The sequence below is a fragment of the Chiloscyllium plagiosum genome, unplaced genomic scaffold, assembly GCF_037043375.1.
Source record: "Chiloscyllium plagiosum isolate Xiang-an unplaced genomic scaffold, Cpla_swu_hap1 HiC_scaffold_32, whole genome shotgun sequence".
NCBI classification, from domain to species: domain Eukaryota; kingdom Metazoa; phylum Chordata; class Chondrichthyes; order Orectolobiformes; family Hemiscylliidae; genus Chiloscyllium; species Chiloscyllium plagiosum.
The window spans coordinates 46,728,884-46,750,771 of record NW_028270170.1 but is presented as its reverse complement, the minus strand read 5'-3'; the positions used below and the strand labels follow the sequence as shown (position 1 = coordinate 46,750,771).

Genomic DNA, 21,888 nt, shown 5'->3' with positions numbered 1-21,888 from the left:
TACCATGATGCCAAGGGGTCTGAGTAGTCTGGCAGTCATTTCCGAGCTGTCTTTGATGTAGGGGAGAGTGGCGAGGGTTTCTGGACATGTTCTGTCTGCTTGTTTGGGTTTGTTGCTGAGAAAGCGTTGGACTGTGTTCATTGGGTACCCATTCTTCTTGAATCCCCTATATAGGTGATTTTCCTCTGTGCTGCAGTGTGTGATGGATCATTGAAATAACGTTCTGATGCAGCTTCATTTGCGGGTGTTGGGATGATTGCTTCTGTAGTTCAATATTTGGTCCGTATGTGTTGTTTTCCTGTAGACGCTGGTTTGAAGTTCCCCATTGGCTGTTCGCTCTACTGTGACATCTAGGAATGGCAGTTTGTTGTTGATTTTCCTCCTCTTTAGTGAATTTTATGCCAGTAAGGATATTATTGATGGTCTTGAACGCTTCATTTCATTTACTGATGACAAAGGTGTCATCCATGTAGCTGACCCAAAGTTTGGGTTGGATGGTCAGCAGAGCTGTTTGTTCGAGTCTCTGCATTAGTGCCTCTGCTAAGAACCCTGATATCGGCAATCCCATGGGTGTAGGTTTTGTTGTTGAAGGTGAAGTGAGTGGTAAGGCGTAGGTCCACTAACTTGACGATATTGTCCTTGCTGATGAGGTTGGTGGTGTTTGGTGCATGTGTCTTTGGTTCTTCTGACAGTATAATCAATGCTTCCTTGGCCAGGTTGATGTTGATGGATGTGAGCAAGGCTGTTACATCACAGGAGACTATTATTTCATCCTCTTCTATCTTGGTGTCTTTGATCCTCAGGAATTCTTGGGTAGAGTGGCATGAGTCTTCTACTAAGTGTTTTAGTCTTTGGTGTAGCTCCTTGGCCAGTCTGTAAGTTGGTGTTCCAGATTAGTGAGACTATGGGTCTGAGGGGGGCTCCTGGTTTGTGAATTTTGGGTAATCCATAGAAGCGTGGTGTGTTGGGTCCGTCTGGTTTCATTTTTTTTGGAAGGCGGTCTTATTTATTTCTCCAGATTTCTGAAGTGTTTTGAGTAGGGCTGTGATTTGGTTCTCTGGTTGTGGGGTCGAGTCTGTCGCCACTTGTTGGTAAGTGTTGGTATCTGCAAGTAGTGCATTTGCTTTCTCAATGTCGTCTTTTTGATTTCAAATGCCTGTCAAACGTTCTTTGTCTGCAGGTAGGATAACAATGTTTTTATCTTTTTTTAGTCTGTCTAGTGCTTTCCTTTCTTGTATATTGAGTGTTTTCTTCCTTTTTCCTGCTTAATGTTGGTGCAACTATCTGTATGATGGTTTGCTGGATTTCTTCTGTGAGTTGGTTGTCTTTCAGTTTTGAAGTTGGCTAACATAGTGCCACTGTTTAAGAAAGGTGGTAAGGACAAGCTAGGGAACGATAGACCGATGAGCTTGACATCGGTGATGGGCAAGTTGTTGGAGGGAATCCTGAGGGACAGGATTTACATGTATTTGCAAAGACAAGGACTGTTTAGGGATAGTTAGCATAGCTTTCTGTGTGGCAAATTATGTCTCACTAACTTGATTGAGTTTTTTGAAGAAGTAACAAAGGGGATTAATAGGGGCAGAACGATGGACATGATCTATATGGACTTCACTAAGGCGTTCAACTAGGTATCTCATGGTAGACTGGTTAGCAAGGTTAGATCACGTGGAATACAGGGAGAATTAGCCATTTGGACTTGCTCAAAGGTAGAGGACAAAGGGTGCTGGTGGAAAGTTGCCTTTTTGACTGGATACCTGTGACCACTGGTGTGCCACAAGGATCAGTGCTGCGTCCATTGCTTTTATTCATTGATATAAATGAATTGGATGTGAACATAGGAGGGGTAGTTAGTAAGTTTGCAGATGACAACTAAATTGGAGATGTGGTGGACATCCAAGAGGGCTACCTCAGAGTGCAACAGTATCTTGGTCAGATGGGCCAGTGGGCTGAGGAGTGGCAGATGGAGTTTAATTTGGATAAATGTGAAAGTTTGGAAAGACAAATCAAAGCAGGAGTTATACACCTTTAATGGTAAGGTCCTGGGGAGTGAAGCTGAACAAAAAGACCTTGGCGTGCAGGTTGATAGTTCCTTGAACGTGGAGTAGTAGGTAGATAGGATAGTGAAGAAGGCTTTTGGTATGCTTTCCTTCATTGGTCAATGCATTGAGTATAGGGGTTGGGAGATCATGTTGTGGCTGAACAGCACATTGGTTCAGCCACTTTCGCGATATTGTCTACAATTCTGGTCTCCCTGCTATAGGAAGGATGTTGTGGAACTTGAAAGGGTTCAGAAAAGATTTACAAGGACTTTGCCAGAGTTGGAGAGTTTGCGCTGTAAAAGAGAGGCTGAATTGGCTGGAGCTGTTTTTCCTGGAGTGTCAGAGGCTGAGGGGTGACCTTATAGAGGTTTATAAAATCATGAGGGGCATGGATAGGGTAAATAGACAATGTCTTTTCCCTGGCCTGGAGGAGTCCAGAATTAGAGGGCATAGATTAGGGTGAGAGGGGAAAGATTTAAAAGAGACTTAAGGGGCAACGTTTTCTAGTAGAGGGTGGTGTGTACATGGAATGAACTGTGCGAAGATTTGTAGCTCGGGTGCTCGTTGTTGTGGTTCTGTTCGCCGAGCTGGAAGTTTTTGTTGCAAACGTTTCGTCCCCTGGCTAGGCGACATCATCAGTGCTTGGGAGCCTCCTGCGAAGCGCTTCTTTGATGTTTCCTCCGGTGTTTATAGTGGTCTGTCCCTGCCGCTTCCGGTTGTCAGTTTCAGCTGTCCGCTGTAGTGGTTGGTATATTGGGTCCAGGTCGATGTGTTTGTTGATGGAGTTTGTGGATGAATGCCATGCCTCTAGGAATTCCCTGGCTGTTCTCTGTCTGGCTTGCCCTATGATAGTAGTGTTGTCCCAGTCGAATTCATGTTGCTTGTTGTCTGCATGTGTGGCTACTAAGGATAGCTGGTCGTGTCGTTTCGTGGCTAGTTGATGTTCATGTATGCGGATCGTTAGCTGTCTTCCTGTTTGTCCTGTATAGTGTTTAGTGCAGTCCTTGCATGGTATTTTGTACACTACATTCGTCTTGCTCATGTTGGGTATCGGGTCCTTCGTTCTGGTGAGTTGTTGTCTGAGCGTGGCTGTTGGTTTGTGTGCCGTTATGAGTCCTAGGGGTCGCAGTAGTCTGGCAGTCAGTTCCGAGATGCTCCTGATGTATGGTAGTGTGGCTAGTCCTTTTGGTTGTGGTATGTCCTCGTTCCGTGGTCTTTCTCTTAGGCATCTGCTGATGAAGTTGCGCGGGTATCCGTTTTTGGCGAATACCTTGTAAAGGTGTTCCTCTTCTTCTTTTTGCAGTCCTGGTGTACTGCAGTGTGTTGTGGCCCTTTTGAATAATGTCCTGATGCAGCTTCGTTTGTGTGTGTTGGGGTGGTTACTTTCATAGTTTAGGACTTGGTCTGTGTGTGTGGCTTTCCTGAACAGAACCACAACATGGAATGAACTGCTAGTGGAAGTAGTGGAGGCTGGTAAAATTGCGACATTTAAAAGACATTTATATGGATATATGAATAGGAAGGGTTTAGAAGGACATGGGCCAAGTGCTGGCAAATGGGACAAGATTATTTTTGGATATCTGGAAGGGATGGAGAAGTTGGATCGAAACCTCTGCTTCAACGCTGGACATCTCTATAACTCTATGACCAATGTGACTTCTTCATGAACTTCCTGTAATGTCATCGTCATATGATTTGGTAAAATTGTATCACATTACGTAATTTTTTTCTTTCAGTATAAATGCTCTTGAGTTTTATATTGGAAAATCAGAAAATATTGCCAAAAATTCTAACAATACTTTGTTAATTATGTTTGTCACTATTTGGTACTCATGCACCGATGTTATCAGGAATCCTGACTGAAAGTTTGAAAATATTTTTCTGTTCCCAGTTGTGCTGTGTGTCTAACCAGTCAGGCTGGAGGATTCTTTCACTAAAACTTTCACTTTCCAGTTATTCCATTTTTCTCAGGTCAAAATTTTCAAATTGGTTTTCTTTTAAAACAGTAAGAGTCCAGGGGATGAATTGGGAGCAAAGAAGAAGAAAAAGAAACCAAAACGGAAGAAGGAGAAGGGTGGAGGGAAGCTAGACTCGGACGATCCATCTAAGGTATGGTTCAGATGTTCTGTACCATCCAGCAATCTTGATGCTGCAGACAGCCATTTATCTCCATGTAATAAAGTGTAACCTTAACAATTTTGAAAGACATCTGCACATTTCTTGTGATTTGATCTTTTTCTATACAAGTAAGATTCTTTCATGCAGCTGACTATGTATTAGATACATGGGATGGCAGGTTAAATGCAGCTGAGCAGATAAAAGCAAGTATGTTATTCAGTATGTTATTGAGTTTAATCACAGCTATGATGAAGGGCTTTTGGCGCCATAAAACATGGAAGCACAAGTCATCTATTCAACCAATCAAGTCTGCTCTGCCATTCAGTGAGATTGTGGCTGATTTGATACTCCTCCACTCCGTTCTCCTGCCTTTTTTCCGGAATCCTTGATTCTGTGACTAATTAAAAAAAACTGTCTGAATTTGTTTTGAGTTTACCTCATGGCCCAGTCTTACTGCCATCTGAGAGAAAAAAATGTTTCCTCATCTCTCTCTTAAGTGGACAACTCCTTACTTTGAGATATGCTTTCTGGTTCTAGACTCTGCAACCAGGGATAAGAGCCTCTCAGTATCTACTGTCAAGTCTCCTCAGAATCATACATGATTCATAAAGTCTTCTGACATTCTTCTAAACTCCAGAAGAATACAGGCCCAAACTACTCGACCTCTCCTCCTAAGAAAACCTCTCCATACCTGGAACCAACCTAATGAACATTCCCTGGACTGCCTTCAATGTCTTGTGCTGTAAGGGGACCCAACTGTTCACAGTATTCCAGTTGCGATCTGTATAGTTTTAGCAAGACCTTGTTAATTTTAGAAACGTAGAAAAAATGCTAGAGAAACTCAGCAAGTTTGGCAGCACCTAAGGAGAGAGAAACAAAATTAAAGTTTAGACGCCACGATTCCTCTTGAACTGAAAGGAGCTGGAAAATAATGGTTTTTGTACCATTAACAGGGGTGGGGGTGGGGGGAAGGGGAGAGGAGAGGGGAGAGGGGTCAAGTGGAACAGAAGGTGAGTGTACGCAGACGAAAACACAAAGGTAGTATAGGAGGTATAGTTAAGTGAAGGAAGTGTGAATGTGAAGTGGAGAAATGCACCAGCTCTGCTGAGACAAAGCCAACAAGGCGCAAACAAAACATAGCTGGAGTGGGAGCAGTGGGATATAATCAAAGTGGCGGACAGAGGTCATTGAGTCAATACAGCACGGAAACAGATCATTCGGTCCAATCAACTGAACATAATTCCCATCTTAACTATTAATTCCACATAAAGAGATCACAGTTCAGATGGCCATGAAAGGGGTACAGTATAATTAGATTTAGATTTTTTTTTAGATTATATTACAGTGTGGAAACAGGCCTTTCGGCCCAACAAGTCTACATCGACCCGCCGAAGCGCAACCCACCCATACCCCTACATTTGGTGGGCGGCACGGTGGCAGAGTGGTTAGCACTGCTGCCTCACAGCGCCAGAGACCCGGGTTCAATTCCCGACTCAGGCGACCGACTGTGTGGAGTTTGCATGTTCTCTCCGTGTCTGCGTGGGTTTCCTCCGGGTGCTCCGGTTTCCTCCCACAGTCCAAAGATGTGCAGGTTAGGTGAATTGGCCATGCTAAATTGCCCTTAGTGTTAGGTCATAAGGGGTAAATATAGGGGTATGGGTGGGTTGCGCTTCGGCGGGTCGGTGTGGACTTGTTGGGCCGAAGGGCCTGTTTCCACACTGTAAGTAATCTAATCTAATTTACCCCTTACCTAACACTACGGGCAATTTAGCATGGTCAATTCATCTGACCTGCACATCTTTGGACTGTGGGAGGAAACCGGAGCACCCGGAGGAAACCCACGCAGACACGGGAAGAACGTGCAAACTCCACACAGTCAGTCGCCTGAGGCGGGAGTAGAACCCGGGTCTCTAGCACTGTGAGGCAGCAGTGCTAACCACTGTGCCACCGTGCCGCCAATTACTTTAATCAACCTGCTATGTGTGATACACCCCAGGGTTTGGGACTTGAACCCAGATTTTCTGGTCCAGACATGTATGCACTACCACTGAGGGTCAGTTTAGCTCAGTTGGCTGGACAGTTGTTTGCAAAGTAGTTTGATGCCAGCAGCGTGGATTCAAACCCGCACTGCTGAGGTTACCATAAACAAAAACAAAAATTGCTGGGAAAGCTCAGGAAGTCTGGCAGCATCCATGCCAGTGCCCCAAGGAGTTAACAGTTTTGAGGAGTGGCCATTGGACCCAAAACATTAACTCTGACCTCACTTCACAGGCACTGCCACACCCCCCGAGCACTCCCAGCAACCCCTGTTCTTGTTTTTGTTTGCAATTGACAGCATCTGCAGTTCTTTCGATTTTTACTGAGGTTACCATGAAGGACTCCTCTTCTGAAGCTCTCCCCTTGTCTCAAGGTGGTGGCCCTCAGGTTAAATCACCATCTGTAGTCTCTCTGTAATAAGAGAGCCATCCAATGTATCATTCTCTGAAGTTGTTAAACTAAACTTAAGTCCTCAAGCTTCTGAGATACCTCAGCAGAAAATGAAATATTACTCCTTCGGCTTGCATTGAGCTTTGTTGAACATGCCCAGAAAATGCTAGTATGGAACCACATTGGTTCGTTGAAACAGCAAGTGACTGGTAGTTCGGGTCATTCTTACAGCCTACACGGAGGTGTTTCACAAAGCGGTCACTCAATCCATATTTCTTCTCTTCACTGTAAAAGAGACTGCATTGAGTAATGAATACAATGGACTAGATTGGAAGAAGTGTAAGACAAAATATTGCTTCACCTGGAAGGTGTTTTGGGACACTGGACAGTGAAGAGATGAAAGAGCAAATGTTACATCTTCTGAATTGCATAGGAAGGTGGAGTTGTGGGGAGGTGGTGAATGTAAAGGTTGAGCATGTCATAGAGTCATACACCACAGAGACAGACCCTTTGTTCCAACTCATCCCCGCTGACCAGACATCCCAATCTAACCTCGTTCCATCTGCCAGCATATGGCCAATATCCCTCTAAACCCTTCTTGTCTATATGCCCATCCAGCTTTTTAAATGTTGTAATTGTTTCTGCCTCTACCATCTACTTTGTCAACTCGTTCCATACATATACCATCCTCTGTGTGAAACAATGACCCCTCGGGCCCTTTTTTTAATCTTTCCCCTCAGCTGAAACATTTGCTGTCTTATTTTGAACTCTAGAAAGAAGACCTTGGCTACTTGCCCTATCCGTGCCCCTCATGATTTTATAAGTTTCTATACAGTCACCCCTCAGCCGCTGATGCTCCAGGGGAAATATAAAGACCCCAGCCTATTTAGTCTCTCCCAATAACTCAAACCCTCCAGTCCTGGCAACATTCTTGTAGATCTTGCCTGCACCCTTTCAAGTTTGACAACATTGTTCCTTTAAAAGGGTGACCAGAATTATATGCAGTATTCTAAAAGTGGCCTCACCAGTGTCCTGTACAGCCAGAACATGACATCCCAACTCCTATATTCAGTGTTATGACCAATGAAAGCAAGCATGCCCAGCTCCTCCTCCTTCACCCTGTCTACCTGCGACTCCACTTTCAATGAACTATGGACGTGCACCTCTAAGTCTCTTTTGTTCAGCAACACTCCACAGGGCCCTACCATTAACTGTATAGGTCCTGACCTGGTTGGCCTTGCCAAAATGCAGCACCTTACATTTATCTAAATTAAATTACGTCTTCATTGGCCCATTTGATGATGGCCTCTTTATATTCCGAGATAACCTTCTTCACTGTCCACTACATCTCCCATTTTGATGTCATCTGCAAACTTATTGTCAATGCCTCCTATATTCGCATCCAAATCATTTATGTTATCATGTTTTGTGCTGACTCCAAATGTTGTTGCCAGATTCAAAGGGGTAATGACAGCAAACATTGACAGTTTTAGCTTCAACAATATGGCTTAAAAATCCAGTCCGATGTCAGGATCTTTTAGCTGAATTTAATCATTTCCATGGTTACCTTATGAGGTGATCTTAAACCGGCAGAGGTTGCAGTATAGTGTGAAATTTGACATACAGTTATTCTTTGTACAGAAACTTAGAGGGCAAGTTAAAATAGCACACACAAAAATGTATATAGTTAAAAATCACACAACCCCAGGTTATAGTCCATCAGGTTTAATACGAAGCTCTACCTTTTGGAACGTCCCTTCTTCAACAGGTGGTTGTGGAGGACACAATTGTAAGACACAGAATTTATAGCAAAAGTTTACAGTGTGATGTAACTGAAATTTTACATTGAAAAATACCTTGATTTTTTGTTGAGTCTCTCATCTATTGGAATGACCACGCTAGTTTCACTTCTTTCATATGTAAACCACAAAACTTTTCTTTAAAAGTTACATTCTCAGGTTAACTGTAACAATTGGTGTCAGCCAGATAAGATGTTGAAAGTGTTAGCCCCCCTGTGTTCTCTGTCTGTGCCATAATGTTTAGACTGATTCTAATCTAAAAAGTGAGTTAACAGAGTCTTACATGGATTCATGCAGTTTTTGAGCAAAGTACATTGTAACTCTGCAAGTACAAATTCACCCCACAAATGTATATGTGTATGTGTGCATGTGGGTTTGTGTGTGTCTGTCTGGGGTGGCGGGTTATGAGTGTGAGAGTGTGTGTATATATGTGTGTGAAGTCTGTGAGAGTGTGTGTGTGTAAGTAAAAAAAGTGGTTAAGTCTGTGAGGATGCATGTGGGAGTGTGTGGGCGTCAACATCTTATCTGGCTGACACCAATTGTTACAATTAACCTGAGGATGTAACTTGTAAGGAAAAGTTTTGAATCACTCAACAAAACCTGAGAAGAAAATGCATTTTCTAAAAGGCATTTTTTAAAATGATAAGTTACTCCTTATAGAAGAAAAAGAAAACTTGATAAATCATTGTGGACCAATTCTGATCTAGGGCAATTACAGGATACATTAACCATTTAAAGAAGTAGGAATTACTTCTAATTCTCTTCCAAAGTTAAAAGTTTTGGAATAATACAGGAATTCTGATATGCACAAATTACAGTGTTGTAGCATTTCATTGTCCTTTCTATTAGTCCTATTAAACAGAAAATACTGGAAACATTCAGCAGTTTGGTAGCATTTGTGGTCATTGCATTTTCAGTTTTTATTTTAGATCTCCAACATCCACATTTTCCGCTTCCCTGAACTTAAGCATTTGAGTTTTGAACACACAACGTTTATGATCAAATCAGATCCATTACTAGGAGCATAGCTCTGGAGGTGGTCATTTAAATGAAGTTCAGTAACATCAGTATTGCCCTTCCTAAGAACTTGCCATACAGAAACAGGCTGAAGTTTTATTTAGGAGTGTGGTGCTATGTACAGTTGGGAAGTGGGAAGAATAAAAGAGGTGAATTTTCAAATATTTACAAAATACTTCTCATGGTTTGTTGCAATTCCAGTAAATATACAAGTAATCCCAGCTGTTTCAAGTCCTGACAATCTGAATAGAATTCCAGCTGATCCCTTCAAATCACTCAATTCCATTTGGTATACAGGGTATGTTATTAACTACACATTAATAATTAAGCTAAGTAGGCAAATAAATAAAACTGTGAGGAGTGGAGCAGAATGTGGAGACATTACAATAAACTCAGAAATGTGAAACAATGAGGAGAATTGCAACAGACGTATTGGGCAGGCATATCATAGACATAAAAGATGCAGCATAGCAACAGGTCATTCAGCCCACTGAGTCCAAACTGATATTTATGAATCACACAAGCTTCTTCCCATTCTTCTCCTAACTCGTTATCAGCATTACCCTCTATTCCCTGCCCCTCAGCTGCTTGTTATCTTCCCCTTCAATGCACTTCTAACAATTTCTTCAACCACAACCTCTGGCAGCGAGTTCCACATTCTCACCATGCTTTGGGTGATGAAGTTTCTTCTGTGTTCCCTATTGGATTTCTCATTGATGTCCTCTGGTTATGCTCTACCTACAAGAGAAGTAGTCTCTCTGTTTAAGTCTATTAAAACATTTCAGAATCTTGAAGGCCTCTATTAAATCATGACTTCATATATTTTTCTCAAGAAGCAAAAACACCCTGCCTTCCAATTCTTTGTTGATGTGTATACCCACACATTTCTGGCCTCACTTTCGGAAATCTACTCTATACCCTGTCCAGTGCCTCTATACCCTTTTTATAATACTATTACCAGAACTACACACAGTCCTCTTAAATATGCTCTAACCAAGTTTCAAAGCAAATTTAGCTCAGCATCCCGAATTTACAGTAATATAACTGTAGAAATAAGGCCGAGAGCTTGGTTTGCTTTTTTACTGGTTTACCAACTTGTAGCACAACTTTCACTAATTAATGTATTTGTACTCTGAGTCCATGTCTTTCACGTTTCGAATAATAAATGTCCTCCCTATTCCACCTCACATGTATCTATATTGAACGTCAATCGCCTCAGCATTGACTGGGATTGCATACAAATTTAAAAATTGTGGTTTTGATTCCAAAGTTGAAATCTTTAACCTAAATCATGAACAGCGGTGGTCCCAACATGAATCCTTGTGAAACATCAATTCCCAGATTCTGCCATGTTTAACCAGTATCCTTTTCTCCTACTCTCTCTAATTTTTGTCTTAAAGCCAGTTAGCAATTCAATTTGCCACTTGCCCCTACTTTAAATTCCCTGATCCTATTCATTAGTCTATTACGAGGCATCTGATGAAGGGCTTTTGCAAATCCAGATAAATCATATATACTGTGTTACCATTAACTACTCTTTCCGTTACTTCCTCAAAGATTCAATTAAGTTAATTGAACAAGTTTTTGCCTTTTGAAATCCATGCTGATAATACAATATAATGTTTCTCATTTCTAAGTATCCTCTCTCTTCTCTGCAGAGTACGGATTCCATTATTTTTCTTATTGTTAATGTTAACCTGACTGGTCTAAAATTTCCTTGACGTGTTCTGTCTCCTTTCTTAAATACAGGAACTAAATTAACTATTCATTATTCCTCAGTGCACATTTTAAAATCATTATTAAATATACATAATGATACATGGTTCCTTAATTCTTTCAAAATATGTAGATGAATCCATTTGGATTAGGGTTTTATCCTCTTGGAGCTTGATTAGTTTATTTTAAATGTTCAGAATTTAGGATCCCGGCAGCTGAAGGCATGGTGGTTGCATCATTATTCTACTGCATTGTTGTTCTACAGCATTATCTGCTCATTTTATTTACCTCAGTTATGTTTTCAGCCCGGCAGGAGTGGGTATTGCAGATGCTGGAGATTAGAGTCAAGATTAGAGTAGTGCTGGAAAAGCACAGCAGGTCAGGCAGCACCCGAGGAGCAGGGAAATCAACGTTTCGGGCAAAGGCCCTTCATCAGGAATGTGGCTGGGAGCCTCGGGTGTGGAGAGATAAATGGGAGGGGGGTACGGCTGAAGAGAAGGTAGCTGAGAGCGCAATAGTTAAATGGAGGTGATGGTGAAGTTGATAGGTCAGAGAGGAAGGTGGAGCGGATAGGTGCTGAAAATGTGTTGCTGGAAAAGCGCAGCAGGTCAGGCAGCATCCAAGGAGCAGGAGAATCGACGTTTCAGGCGTGAGCCCTTTTTCAGGAAGGGCTCATGCCCGAAACGTCGATTCTTCTGCTCCTTGGATGCTGCCTGACCTGCTGCGCTTTTCCAGCAACACATTTTCAGCTCTAATCTCCAGCATCTGCAGTCCTCACTATCTCCTCGGAGCAGGTCGGTGGAAAGGAAGATTGACAGGTGGGTCAGGTCATGAGGACGGTGCTGAGCTGGAAGGTTGGAACTGGGGTAAGGTTGGGGAGGGGAAATGAAAAAACTGGTGAAGTCCACATTGATGCCCTGGGGTAGAAGGGTCCAAAGGCGGAAGATGAGGCATTCTTCCTCCAGGCATCGGGTAGTAAGGCAGTGGCGATGGAGGAGGCCCAGGACCTGCATATCCTCGGCGGAATGGGAGGGGTGTTGAAATGTTCGGCCATGGGGCGGTGGGGTTGATTGGTGCGGGTGTCCTGCAGATGTTCCCTGAAGCGCTGTGCAAGGAGGCGTACGGTCTCCCCAATGTACAGGAGGCCGTATCGGGAGCAACGGATACAGTGAATGAGATACGTGGAGGTGCAGGTAAAACTTTGGATGTGGAAAGGTCCTTTGGGGCCTTGGACGGAGGTTGGGGGGGCGGGGGTGGAGATGTGTGGACGCAGGCTTTGCAATTCCTGCGGAGGCAGGGGAAGATGCCAGGAGGGGTAGGTGGGCTGATGGGGGCATGGACCTGACCAGGCAGTCACGGAGGGAATGGTCTTTATGGAAAGCAGATAAGGGTGGAGAGGGAAATATAATCCCTGATAGTGGAGTCCATTTGTAGGTGGCGGAAATGTCGGCAGATGATGTGGTTTATGCGGAGGTTAGTGCAGTGGAAGCTGGGGACCGGGGGTTTCTGTTCTTGTTGAGTTTGGAGGGGTAAGGTTTAAGGGCAGAGGTGTGGGACGCGGATAAGATGCATTGGAGGGTATCTTCAACCACGTGGGAGGAGAAATTGCAGTCTTTAAAAAAGAAAGCCATCTGGTGTGTTCTGTGGTGGAACTGGTCCTCCTGGGAGCAAATGTGGCAGAGGCGGAGGAATTAGGAATATGGGATAGTATTTTTGCAGGAGGTAGGGTGGGAGGATGTGTAATCCAGGTAGCTGTGGGAGTCAGGTTTGTAAAAAAATGTCAGTGTTGAGTCGGTCATCGTTGATGGAGATGGAGAGGTCCAGGAAGAGGAGGGAGGTGTCAGAGATGGTCCAGGTGAACATAAGGTCAGGTGGAATATGTTGGTGAACCGTTCAACCTCCTCAGAGCTCGAGGTGGTGCCGATGCAGTCATTAATGTAGCGGAGGAAGAGATGGGGAGTGATGCCGGTGTAACTCTGGAAGATGGACTGTTCTGCGTAGACGACAAAGAGACAGGCATAGCTGGGGCCCATGCGGGTGCCCATGGCTACCCCTTTTATCTGGAGGAAATGGGAGGATTTGAAGGAGAAATTGTTGAGTGTGAAGACCAGTTCAGCCAAACGAATAAGAGTGTCAGTGGAAGGGTACTGGTGGGGATGTTAGGAGAGGAAGAAACGGGGGACTTGGAACCCTGGTCATGGCGGATGGAGGTGTAGAGGGATCGGATGTCCATGGTGAAGATGAGGCATTGAGGACGAGGAAACAGAAGTCTTGGAGGAAGTGGAGGGCGTGGGTGGTGTCCTGAATATATGTGGGGAGTTCCTGGACTGGGGGGATAGGACAGTATCAAGGTAAGTGGAGATGAATTTGGGGCAGGAGCAGGCTGAAACGAAGGATCAGCCGGGATAATCAGGCTTGTGGATCTTGGGTAGGAGGTAGAATCGGGTGGTGCGGGGTTCCTGGACTATGAGGTTGGAAGCTGTGGGTGAGAGATCCCCCAAAGTAATGAAGTTGTGTATAGTCTGGGAGATGATGGTTTGGTGATGGGGGGTGAGGTCATGGTCGAGGGGGCGGTAGGACTCAAGATCACCTTTCACTAATCTGAAATCCTAGTTTCATAGAACATAGAACAATACAGCGCAGTACAGGCCTTTCAGCCCTCGATGTTGCGTCGATCCAAGCCCACCTAACCTACACTAGCCCACTATCCTCCATATGCCTATCCAATGACCGCTTAAATGCCCATAATGAGGGAGAGTCCACCACTGCTACTGGCAGGGCATTCCATGAACTCACGACTCGCTGAGTAAAGAACCTACCCCTAACATCTGTCCTATACCTACCCCCTGTTTTAAAAAAAATTCTCAAGGTCAGGTTCGTAGGAGAGTAGTCTGACACAGAACAAACGACCAAGAGGCGAGTCTGCTAGAATATGGGCATTTTATTCCCCGCAGCGTCACCACAACCAACGGGTCTGGCTTATACTCACTCTACATGTTACCTGAACTGGGAGCCGTCAGTTCTCGTAGAGCGGTTGCCAACAACCCACGCTCGGCGGTTAAACGTAACCCCGGAGCAGACTCACCGAACTGGAGACTTTTCCAGCTGATATACTCTTTTCCAGATATAAACATTCATGTGAACAGCAGAGCAAGGCTAAAAAACACATTCCATTTTGGTTACATACAGATAAGAAGATTCACACGGGGAGGTGTGTAATAAGATTCACACGGGACTAAGCAACACCTCCATTCCGGTTAGATTCACACATGTATTGGGACATAATTTTTAACCGTTTCACCACATTCCACTGCTTGGCCCAATACATGTGTTACATTATGATTCACACATGTATTGGGACATAATTTTCACCACACCCCCCCCTTAATTTAAAGCTATGCCCCCTTGTAATAGCTGACTCCATACGTGGAAAAAGATTCTCACTGTCAACTTCTGTCGTGGTACCAGGTGCTGGGGGACTTCAGTCATTTGGAGAGACTAACAAAGCGAGGTTCTCCAAGGAGAGGAAGTTAATGAAAGATTTAATAGAGATGTTCAAAATCGTGAAGGGATTTGTTTGAATGAATAATTAGACTGGCAGAAGGTCAGTAAATGAAGGATCCAGATTAATGATAATTGGCAATATAAACAAGTGACAGACTCAAAAACAGCGATGGACAATTGTCTAGAATGCATCACTTGACAGTAGTGATGTAGAGGGGCTAGTAACTTTCAACAAATACTTGAACGGGGACACTTTTCAGCACTATGGGAAAGAGCAGGAAAGTGGAATTGTAGTCAAAGATTTGGCATGATCCTATTGCTGGAGAATCAACCGCCAAATGCCCTCTTCCTACATCTTGTGTTCTTTTGTTATGAACAAACACCCTGGGACCCAACAAGCTCTGATGCTTTTTAATTCCACAATTCTATAAACCAAGTTGCAGTTTCATTAAAAACAGTGCCCTTTACAATTCTACTCCGATCCTTTGTCCTTCTTGTCATTTGTCTCCTTACAATGAACAACAACTTGCATTTAACTAGAGCTTATAATGTAGAAGTGCTTTACAAAGCATAAATTTTTTAAAAAGATTTGTGGAACAAAAAATGACATTTCGACTTGATTAAAAGATTGGTCAACTGTACGTTTTAAGGATACTCCTTAGAGAGAGGTGGGGAGCAGTGGTTTAAGAAGAGATCTCCAGAGCATTAAATACAGAAACCTGTTGATAAGACCTTGGAGTAAAAAGAATGGAAAATGCAAGGTGATCCTTGAATTACAAGTGGTTTCACAGATGGGGAGAGACAAAACCCCGTGAAGACTTAGATGTGATCATTTTCACTAACTGACATTATGCACTTAACTGCACTCTATTGAGTACGTGCTTATTTTTCAAGTTCCAGTGGTTTACATTATAAAACTGTCCCTCTGATTTACCCTATCTATTGTATTCTGTAATTTCTTTGTGTCTTAGAGCCCGTATTGTGTGCTCCGATCCTGGTGTCGGGCTTGAACACATGTCCTACTATCTCAGAAGCAAGTGTGCCACCTACTGAAACAAGGCAATACTCTATTAAGTACAATGACTCTTTGAATAAGGAAAGCATATACCATGCTGATGTATTCATTTAGGACAGCATGAAATGTCACATCATGTGTACAGTATGTATTTTGAGCAGTCCTTTTTCTGTCTTTACAATTTAATGATTAGAAATATCTTTGTCTGCTCTCACTTGCTGCTCCAAAATCTCCTTCGTGTTGTCATACCTATCAATTTTCCAGCCTAAACTCTTCTCTCCATATTTACAATGGATACTGTCCCACGAAATCTGTGACACACCCTCCCACCAGCACTGGCATTGCAGAGGTCAAAACATGCTTGAAATATTTAGCAGAGAAAGAGCTTTATGTTTCAGGTCAATGAATTTTAGTCAGAACTAAATACGCCTAAAATGTTAACCCTTTTTCCTAATCCACAGATTCTGCCAGACTCTGAACATTTACGGCATTTCCTATTCTTATTTCAGATTTCCAGGAGCCACAGTACTTTGCTTTTGTAAATGACACTGCAGTGCTTCCACTGTCTCCCATTCATTATTCTTCCTGGAAGGAAATTCCTGCACTCCAACCAACTCGACTTTTCCACTTCTTACACTGTGTCTTATTTAGCTGGGTGGGATGTCAAGTTACAAGGTGAAATATAAATAAGGACAACTTACCTTTCTAATGCAGGGACTAAATAACACTTGCGCTTGTTTTTCTAATTATTTCACCACCCTTGACTTCACCTGAAAATTAAACTTGGTTTGCACATGCAAAGTAACAGATGATTGACTATTTTTTAAAGTAACTTTAGCTCTTGTTTTAAATTATAAATACTTAGTTGATGCATGGAGCACCTGGCATACAGGACGTTGAGTTTTAATTTAGATTTCCATCATGGTACATTCCCTGATATCTTTCGCACTATACCCAAGACAGTTCCACTGGAGCAAACCCTGAAGTCTCCCACCTCATTGTTAAGCGGGGTAAAGCAGGCACATTGCACTCAGCACATGTGGCGGGGCCTTGGGGAGAAGGATGATGCCCTTACCTTGAAGAATTGCAGTTGAAGCGTGTGGGAGGGAATTTTGTCGTGATGTGCATTCTAATCTGTTTGCACAAAAGCTTTTGAGTAACTGTCTGAGAGTTTTATTCCTTTTCCCCATACAGTTTAACTATAACCTTGTATTACATTTTGAAAAAGATAAGGCTTTAGTTATTTTAGAACTGAACTCTTATCAGGATATTTTCAGTGTTATCATTATAGTCATACTAGAAAGTTTGAAATGCAAGTCTGAATCATTGATAGAAGTGTTAACAATTGTATCTTTGACCTTTCGGAAGCTGTGGTTTTCCATATTTTTGTCAGTTATTAACTTGCATCTGACATCTGGGCAGGAGCTGCTAGTAACAGAATGCCAGCCTTGCATTTTGAAAAGGTTATTGATTGTCTCTTATCAACTGTTAAAGTTGAGCGTACTTCCTTTGTCTAGAAACCTCTTCAGCACTCGATGGGTGAGACTGGGAGGAATATGTTTGAGAGCTTCTCATTATCAGCGATTTCTAGGTATTCTCGTGAAATTTCTTATAAATCGCTTGTATATTAGGGCCCACATCTTGGGGGCAAGCTGCCAGTATACCAATAGCACCTAGTAAACGTATCAGCTCATGTGTGTAGACAAACCATTTTGGTCAGTGTGGGCACAGAGTGATGATCTCATGGCGGTATCACCATAATGCACAGCAAGTACGTTGGCTGTTGATTGGTCAATGTTCAGAAACCATTATAAAATTCACTGTTTACTGTTACACATTCATTAGCTCTGAGAGACCCATGGTGTAGGAATCTGTTGACCAGGACCATTGTAATATACATTTTTTGTTGGAATGTCACATGTAGAGAGTTTCTTTTTGTTTATTCTTTCATGGCAAGTAAGCATCACCTGATAAGGTCAGTGTTTGTTGTCCATCCAAAATTGCCCTAGCAAGCCATTCAGTTGAAGGACAGTTTGGAGTTAACCATGTTTCTATGGGTCTGGAATCACATGTTGGCCACACAGAGCGAGGACGGTGGATTTCCTTCTCTAAAGGACATTAATGAAGCTGATGGTTTTTATGGCAGTGATAATAGTTTGTACCATTATTGAGCTTTCACTTTCAGGTTTATTAGTTGAACCTAAATGCCACCAGCTGCCAAGGTTCGTATATGATAGCTAGCTCTCTGGAGTCTTCTGCATATTCCATCTTACAAGTAGGTTCTTCTGCCAGTGCCACTTTGGGAAGAAATAATGGCTAAAATGTTCACAGGAATGTTCTTCAACTTGATTTTGTTACACATACTACTGCTCTCTCACCCATAAACAAGGATTTGACATTCCATTGAATTTTATAAATGTCTTTTAACATCGTCCTGACTGGTACTACCACTAACTCGTTCAGTTCCGGCTTATTGCAGGATGGTATATAACAAGTTGGTACTGAACCAGACAACCATCTAACCAACTCTAAAACCCAAATCTCCTGTTTTTTTTTCAAATATTACCCACTTTTCATTTAAAATCTGTCTGCATTAACTATCCTGTAGGCAGCTCATGCCATGTGTTTCCTATGCTGCATAAACTAGTTGCATTCAATTTGTGTCCACCCAAGCCCACGTTTTTAAACTCGACCTCAGTTCCTCCAGTTCTGTAGTTTGTGACAGTCTTGAAAATTTTTGTGATGTGGAAAGCAGATCAGCAAACCTTGGGAATGAGGGTAATATTATCACAGATTTGAATTTTTATCCAGTTTCTGACCAGTGTGTATTGCATTTTTTAGCTGTTTAAACACCTAGCTACAAAACTAAACGTCTGACAAGTTGTAGTACTGAGCTGAGAACTGCTGGACAGATCCTTCACAGATATAGAACAGTACAGCACAGAACAGGCCCTTCAGCTCACAATGTTGTGCTGACCACTGATCCTCAAGTATGCACCCTCAAATTTCTGTGACCATATGCATGTCCAGCAGTCTCTTAAGTGTCCCCAATGACCTTGCTTCCACAACTGCTGCTGGCAACGCACTCCATGCTCTCACAACTCTCTGTGTAAAGAACCCGCCTCTGACATCCCCTCTATACTTTCCTCCAACCAGCTTAAAACTATGACCCCTCGTGTTAGTCATTTCTGCCCTGGGAAATAGTCTCTGGCTATCAACTCTATCTATGTCTCTCATTATCTTGTATACCTCAATTAGGACCCCTCTCCTCCTCCTTTTCTCCAATGAAAAAAGTCTGAGCTCAGTCAACCTCTCTTCATAAGATAAGCCCTCCAGTCCAGGCAGCATCCTGGTAAACCTCCTCTGAATCCTCTCCAAAGTATCCATATATGCCAAGCAAATTGCTAACATCTGGAAAGTAGTTTGAATTCTGGTGATGGCGGGCATGGAAGGACTAAATCTGAAGTGGTATAGTTTGAAAAGAATGTTTTGTAGAATAGTGAGAAGATTCAGATATTCACTTCTTCCTTTTTATGCTCTATACCTTTCAGGTTAATTCTTTGCCTGCCGAGAAGTTGCAGGAGATCCAGAAGGCCATTGAGCTTTTTTCTGTTGCCCAGGGTCCAGCAAAGAGCATGGAGGAAGCTACCAAAAGGAGTTACCAGTTCTGGGACACCCAGCCAGTGCCAAAACTTGGTAGGTATCTGTAATACAGAAAGCTTTTTAGAGGAAGTATTATGCCTGAACAGGTAGAATGCAACATGGCCAGAATATTTCTGTATCCCCTGAAGGAATATTGCTGACAATGCTGAAACCCATTTTAGTGTTGGTGAAACTCTTCTGTTGATAGAAATTTAACCCCCCCTTTTACTTCCTCCAATGTATCGCTCCTATATATCACCCTGCGTAAACCTCAATTCATTCAAAGTTATGCTGTCCTCTTAACTCTCAGAATTTGTGGGCGGCACGGTGGCACAGTGGTTAGCACTGCTGCCTCGCAGCGCCAGAGACCCGGGTTCAATTCCCGCCTCAGGCGACTGACTGTGTGGAGTTTGCACATTCTCCCCGTGTCTGCGTGGGTTTCCTCCGGGTGCTCCGGTTTCCTCCCACACTCCAAAGATGTGCAAGTCAGGTGAATTGGCCATGCTAAATTGCCCGTAGTGTTCGGTAAAGGGGTAAATGTAGGGGTATGGGTGGGTTACGCTTCGGCGGGTCAGTGTGGACTTGTTGGGCCGAAGGGCCTGTTTCCACACTGTAAGTAATCTAATCTAATCTAAATCATATCCCATTTACCCAACATCCTTATGCTCACTGATCTACATTTGCTCCCATTGTAGTAATGCCTTGAATTTAAAAATTTTTATCTTTTTGATTTGAAGTGTCTCCATCCTTATTTCCATAACCTCCTGCAGTTTTACAACCTCTGACATCACTGCTCCAGTTTCTGCCTTATTGCCCATTCCCAATTATCATTCCCCTTTGTCTTCAGCTGCCAAAATCCTAAACTCTGGCATTGTCTGTCTAAATATCTCTGCCTCATCACACCTCTTGCTTTTCCTTTAAGATATTCCTTAAAACCTACCTTTTTGATATAGCTGTTGCTCACCTGACCTATTATGTGACCAGTCACCATCAAAAACTGTGCTCATTTCAAATCGATTACCTCCAATAAATCCTTATTGTCTCTGTTAGATGGCTATACTGTTATGAATTTTTTTTGCAATACCGAGGATCTTGCATCCATAAGAGCGCGCCTGTAGCATTATCTCCTCACCTATTCTTTACTTGTTAAAATTGGCAGAAGAAGCTAGCTGAGTAGCTCTTTCAAGAGCTGGTGCAGGTACAATTGGCCATATAGTCTCATTCTGTACTACAAAATCCTATTATTCTATAAGCTTGTTGGTCTCTCCAGAGTTGGCAATGTCTGAAACAGTCAGAAATATCATTAGGGAGCACGGGTGATGGGGAAGTCTACAGTTCTTTTCCCCACAAGAAGTATAAAAATGCTGCTTTATTGAAAATATTTAAGACTCTGGCTGTAATTGAACAGCAATCTTCAGCAGCAATGTTAGTTTTGGAAAAGGAATGCAAAGTTGTCAGAGGATTATAGGCTGGGTGAAGTTATCTCCATTCCCTGATTCATTCCCTGAACAAGGTCTTCATTACAGTCACACCTTCTCCATCTTAAACTTCACTGCAGCATCTTGTGGATTCATGTTATATGAGAGAAAGTATTCACGAATGGAGTTCACCTTTCTTGCAAACCTTTTGCCCATCAAAGTGACTGCCGCAGTCTGTTTATCTTGCTTATTTTCCTAGAACATTCCATTTGATAGTGATCCTACCTGCCTACCCCATCCTTTGTTTTGGTCATCCGGTCTAGATCCAATGACTTTTCCCCAAACTTACCAATAACCAATCTGTAGAGTTTTTTTTTTACACAGATGACTGTTGAAGCTAAGTTGTTCAATATATTCAAGGATGAAATATGCAGATTTTAATCAGTAAGGGTTATGATGAAACAGCAAGAAAGTGGAGTTGAGGTGCATCAGATCACCATGATATCATTAAATGGCAGAGCAGATTAGAATGGCCTACTTCTGGTCCCACATTTTATTGTCTTATGTAACATCAACCAGTGGGCTTGTTATATTCTCTATGACTAATGTAGGGTAACATGCTGATCTGTCTGTAACTTGTGCAGGTGGCTCTATCCAATAACTGGAATAGTAACGGAGCCTGTGTCCAAAAGAGAGATTGTGTTCACACTGTCTTGCAGTTTAGATTCTTCTTGGAGGATGAAGTGAACTCTCTTCTTGTTTTGCAGGTGAAGTAGTGACAGTCCATGGCCCAATTGAGCCAGACAAGGATAATATTCGTCAAGAACCCTACAGCCTACCGCAGGGATTTCTATGGGATGCCCTGGATCTTGGGAATGCTGAAGTGGTAAGTCATTTTTGAATGAGTGCTTAATGTTTGCTCCAGAAAGTTTGTTCTTGATGGCCAAAATATCCAGATTGAATGGGCTAGTTATCTTCTAAGTACCAAGAGGAAAGGCATGCTGCACTCTGGTTAAACAATCTCTTCCCCTCTGGAACTGGGATCCAATCCATCCCAGACAGATGGGACAGATTTTATCCCCCACTAACTACTAGTTTTAAGAATTATGTAGAGTTTGCATAGTGTGATCTGGTCCTGAGGGCCACAGTTCCACAGTATAAAACTGCACTAAATGCAGTTCCAACTTCCC

At 42.8% G+C, this 21,888-nt stretch overlaps 1 protein-coding gene across 4 annotated transcripts in view; it reads left to right on the top strand.

Moving 5' to 3' along the window:
* The window catches only part of LOC122557981 (glycylpeptide N-tetradecanoyltransferase 1), a 79,156-nt gene that overhangs the window by 20,807 nt on the left and 36,461 nt on the right, over positions 1-21,888 (top strand). For 2 of the 4 annotated variants that reach the window (XM_087977976.1, XM_043706284.2), the window contains exons 2-4: positions 4,049-4,151; positions 19,190-19,334; positions 21,466-21,584. In XM_087977976.1, coding sequence (XP_087834102.1) covers positions 19,274-19,334; positions 21,466-21,584 — 180 coding nt within the window. In that variant the 5' untranslated portion in view covers positions 4,049-4,151; positions 19,190-19,273. Of the gene's footprint in view, positions 1-4,048; positions 4,152-15,606; positions 15,683-19,189; positions 19,335-21,465; positions 21,585-21,888 lie in introns of those variants that run through there. The other 2 variants (XM_087977977.1, XM_087977978.1) reach the window with 2 other exon arrangements.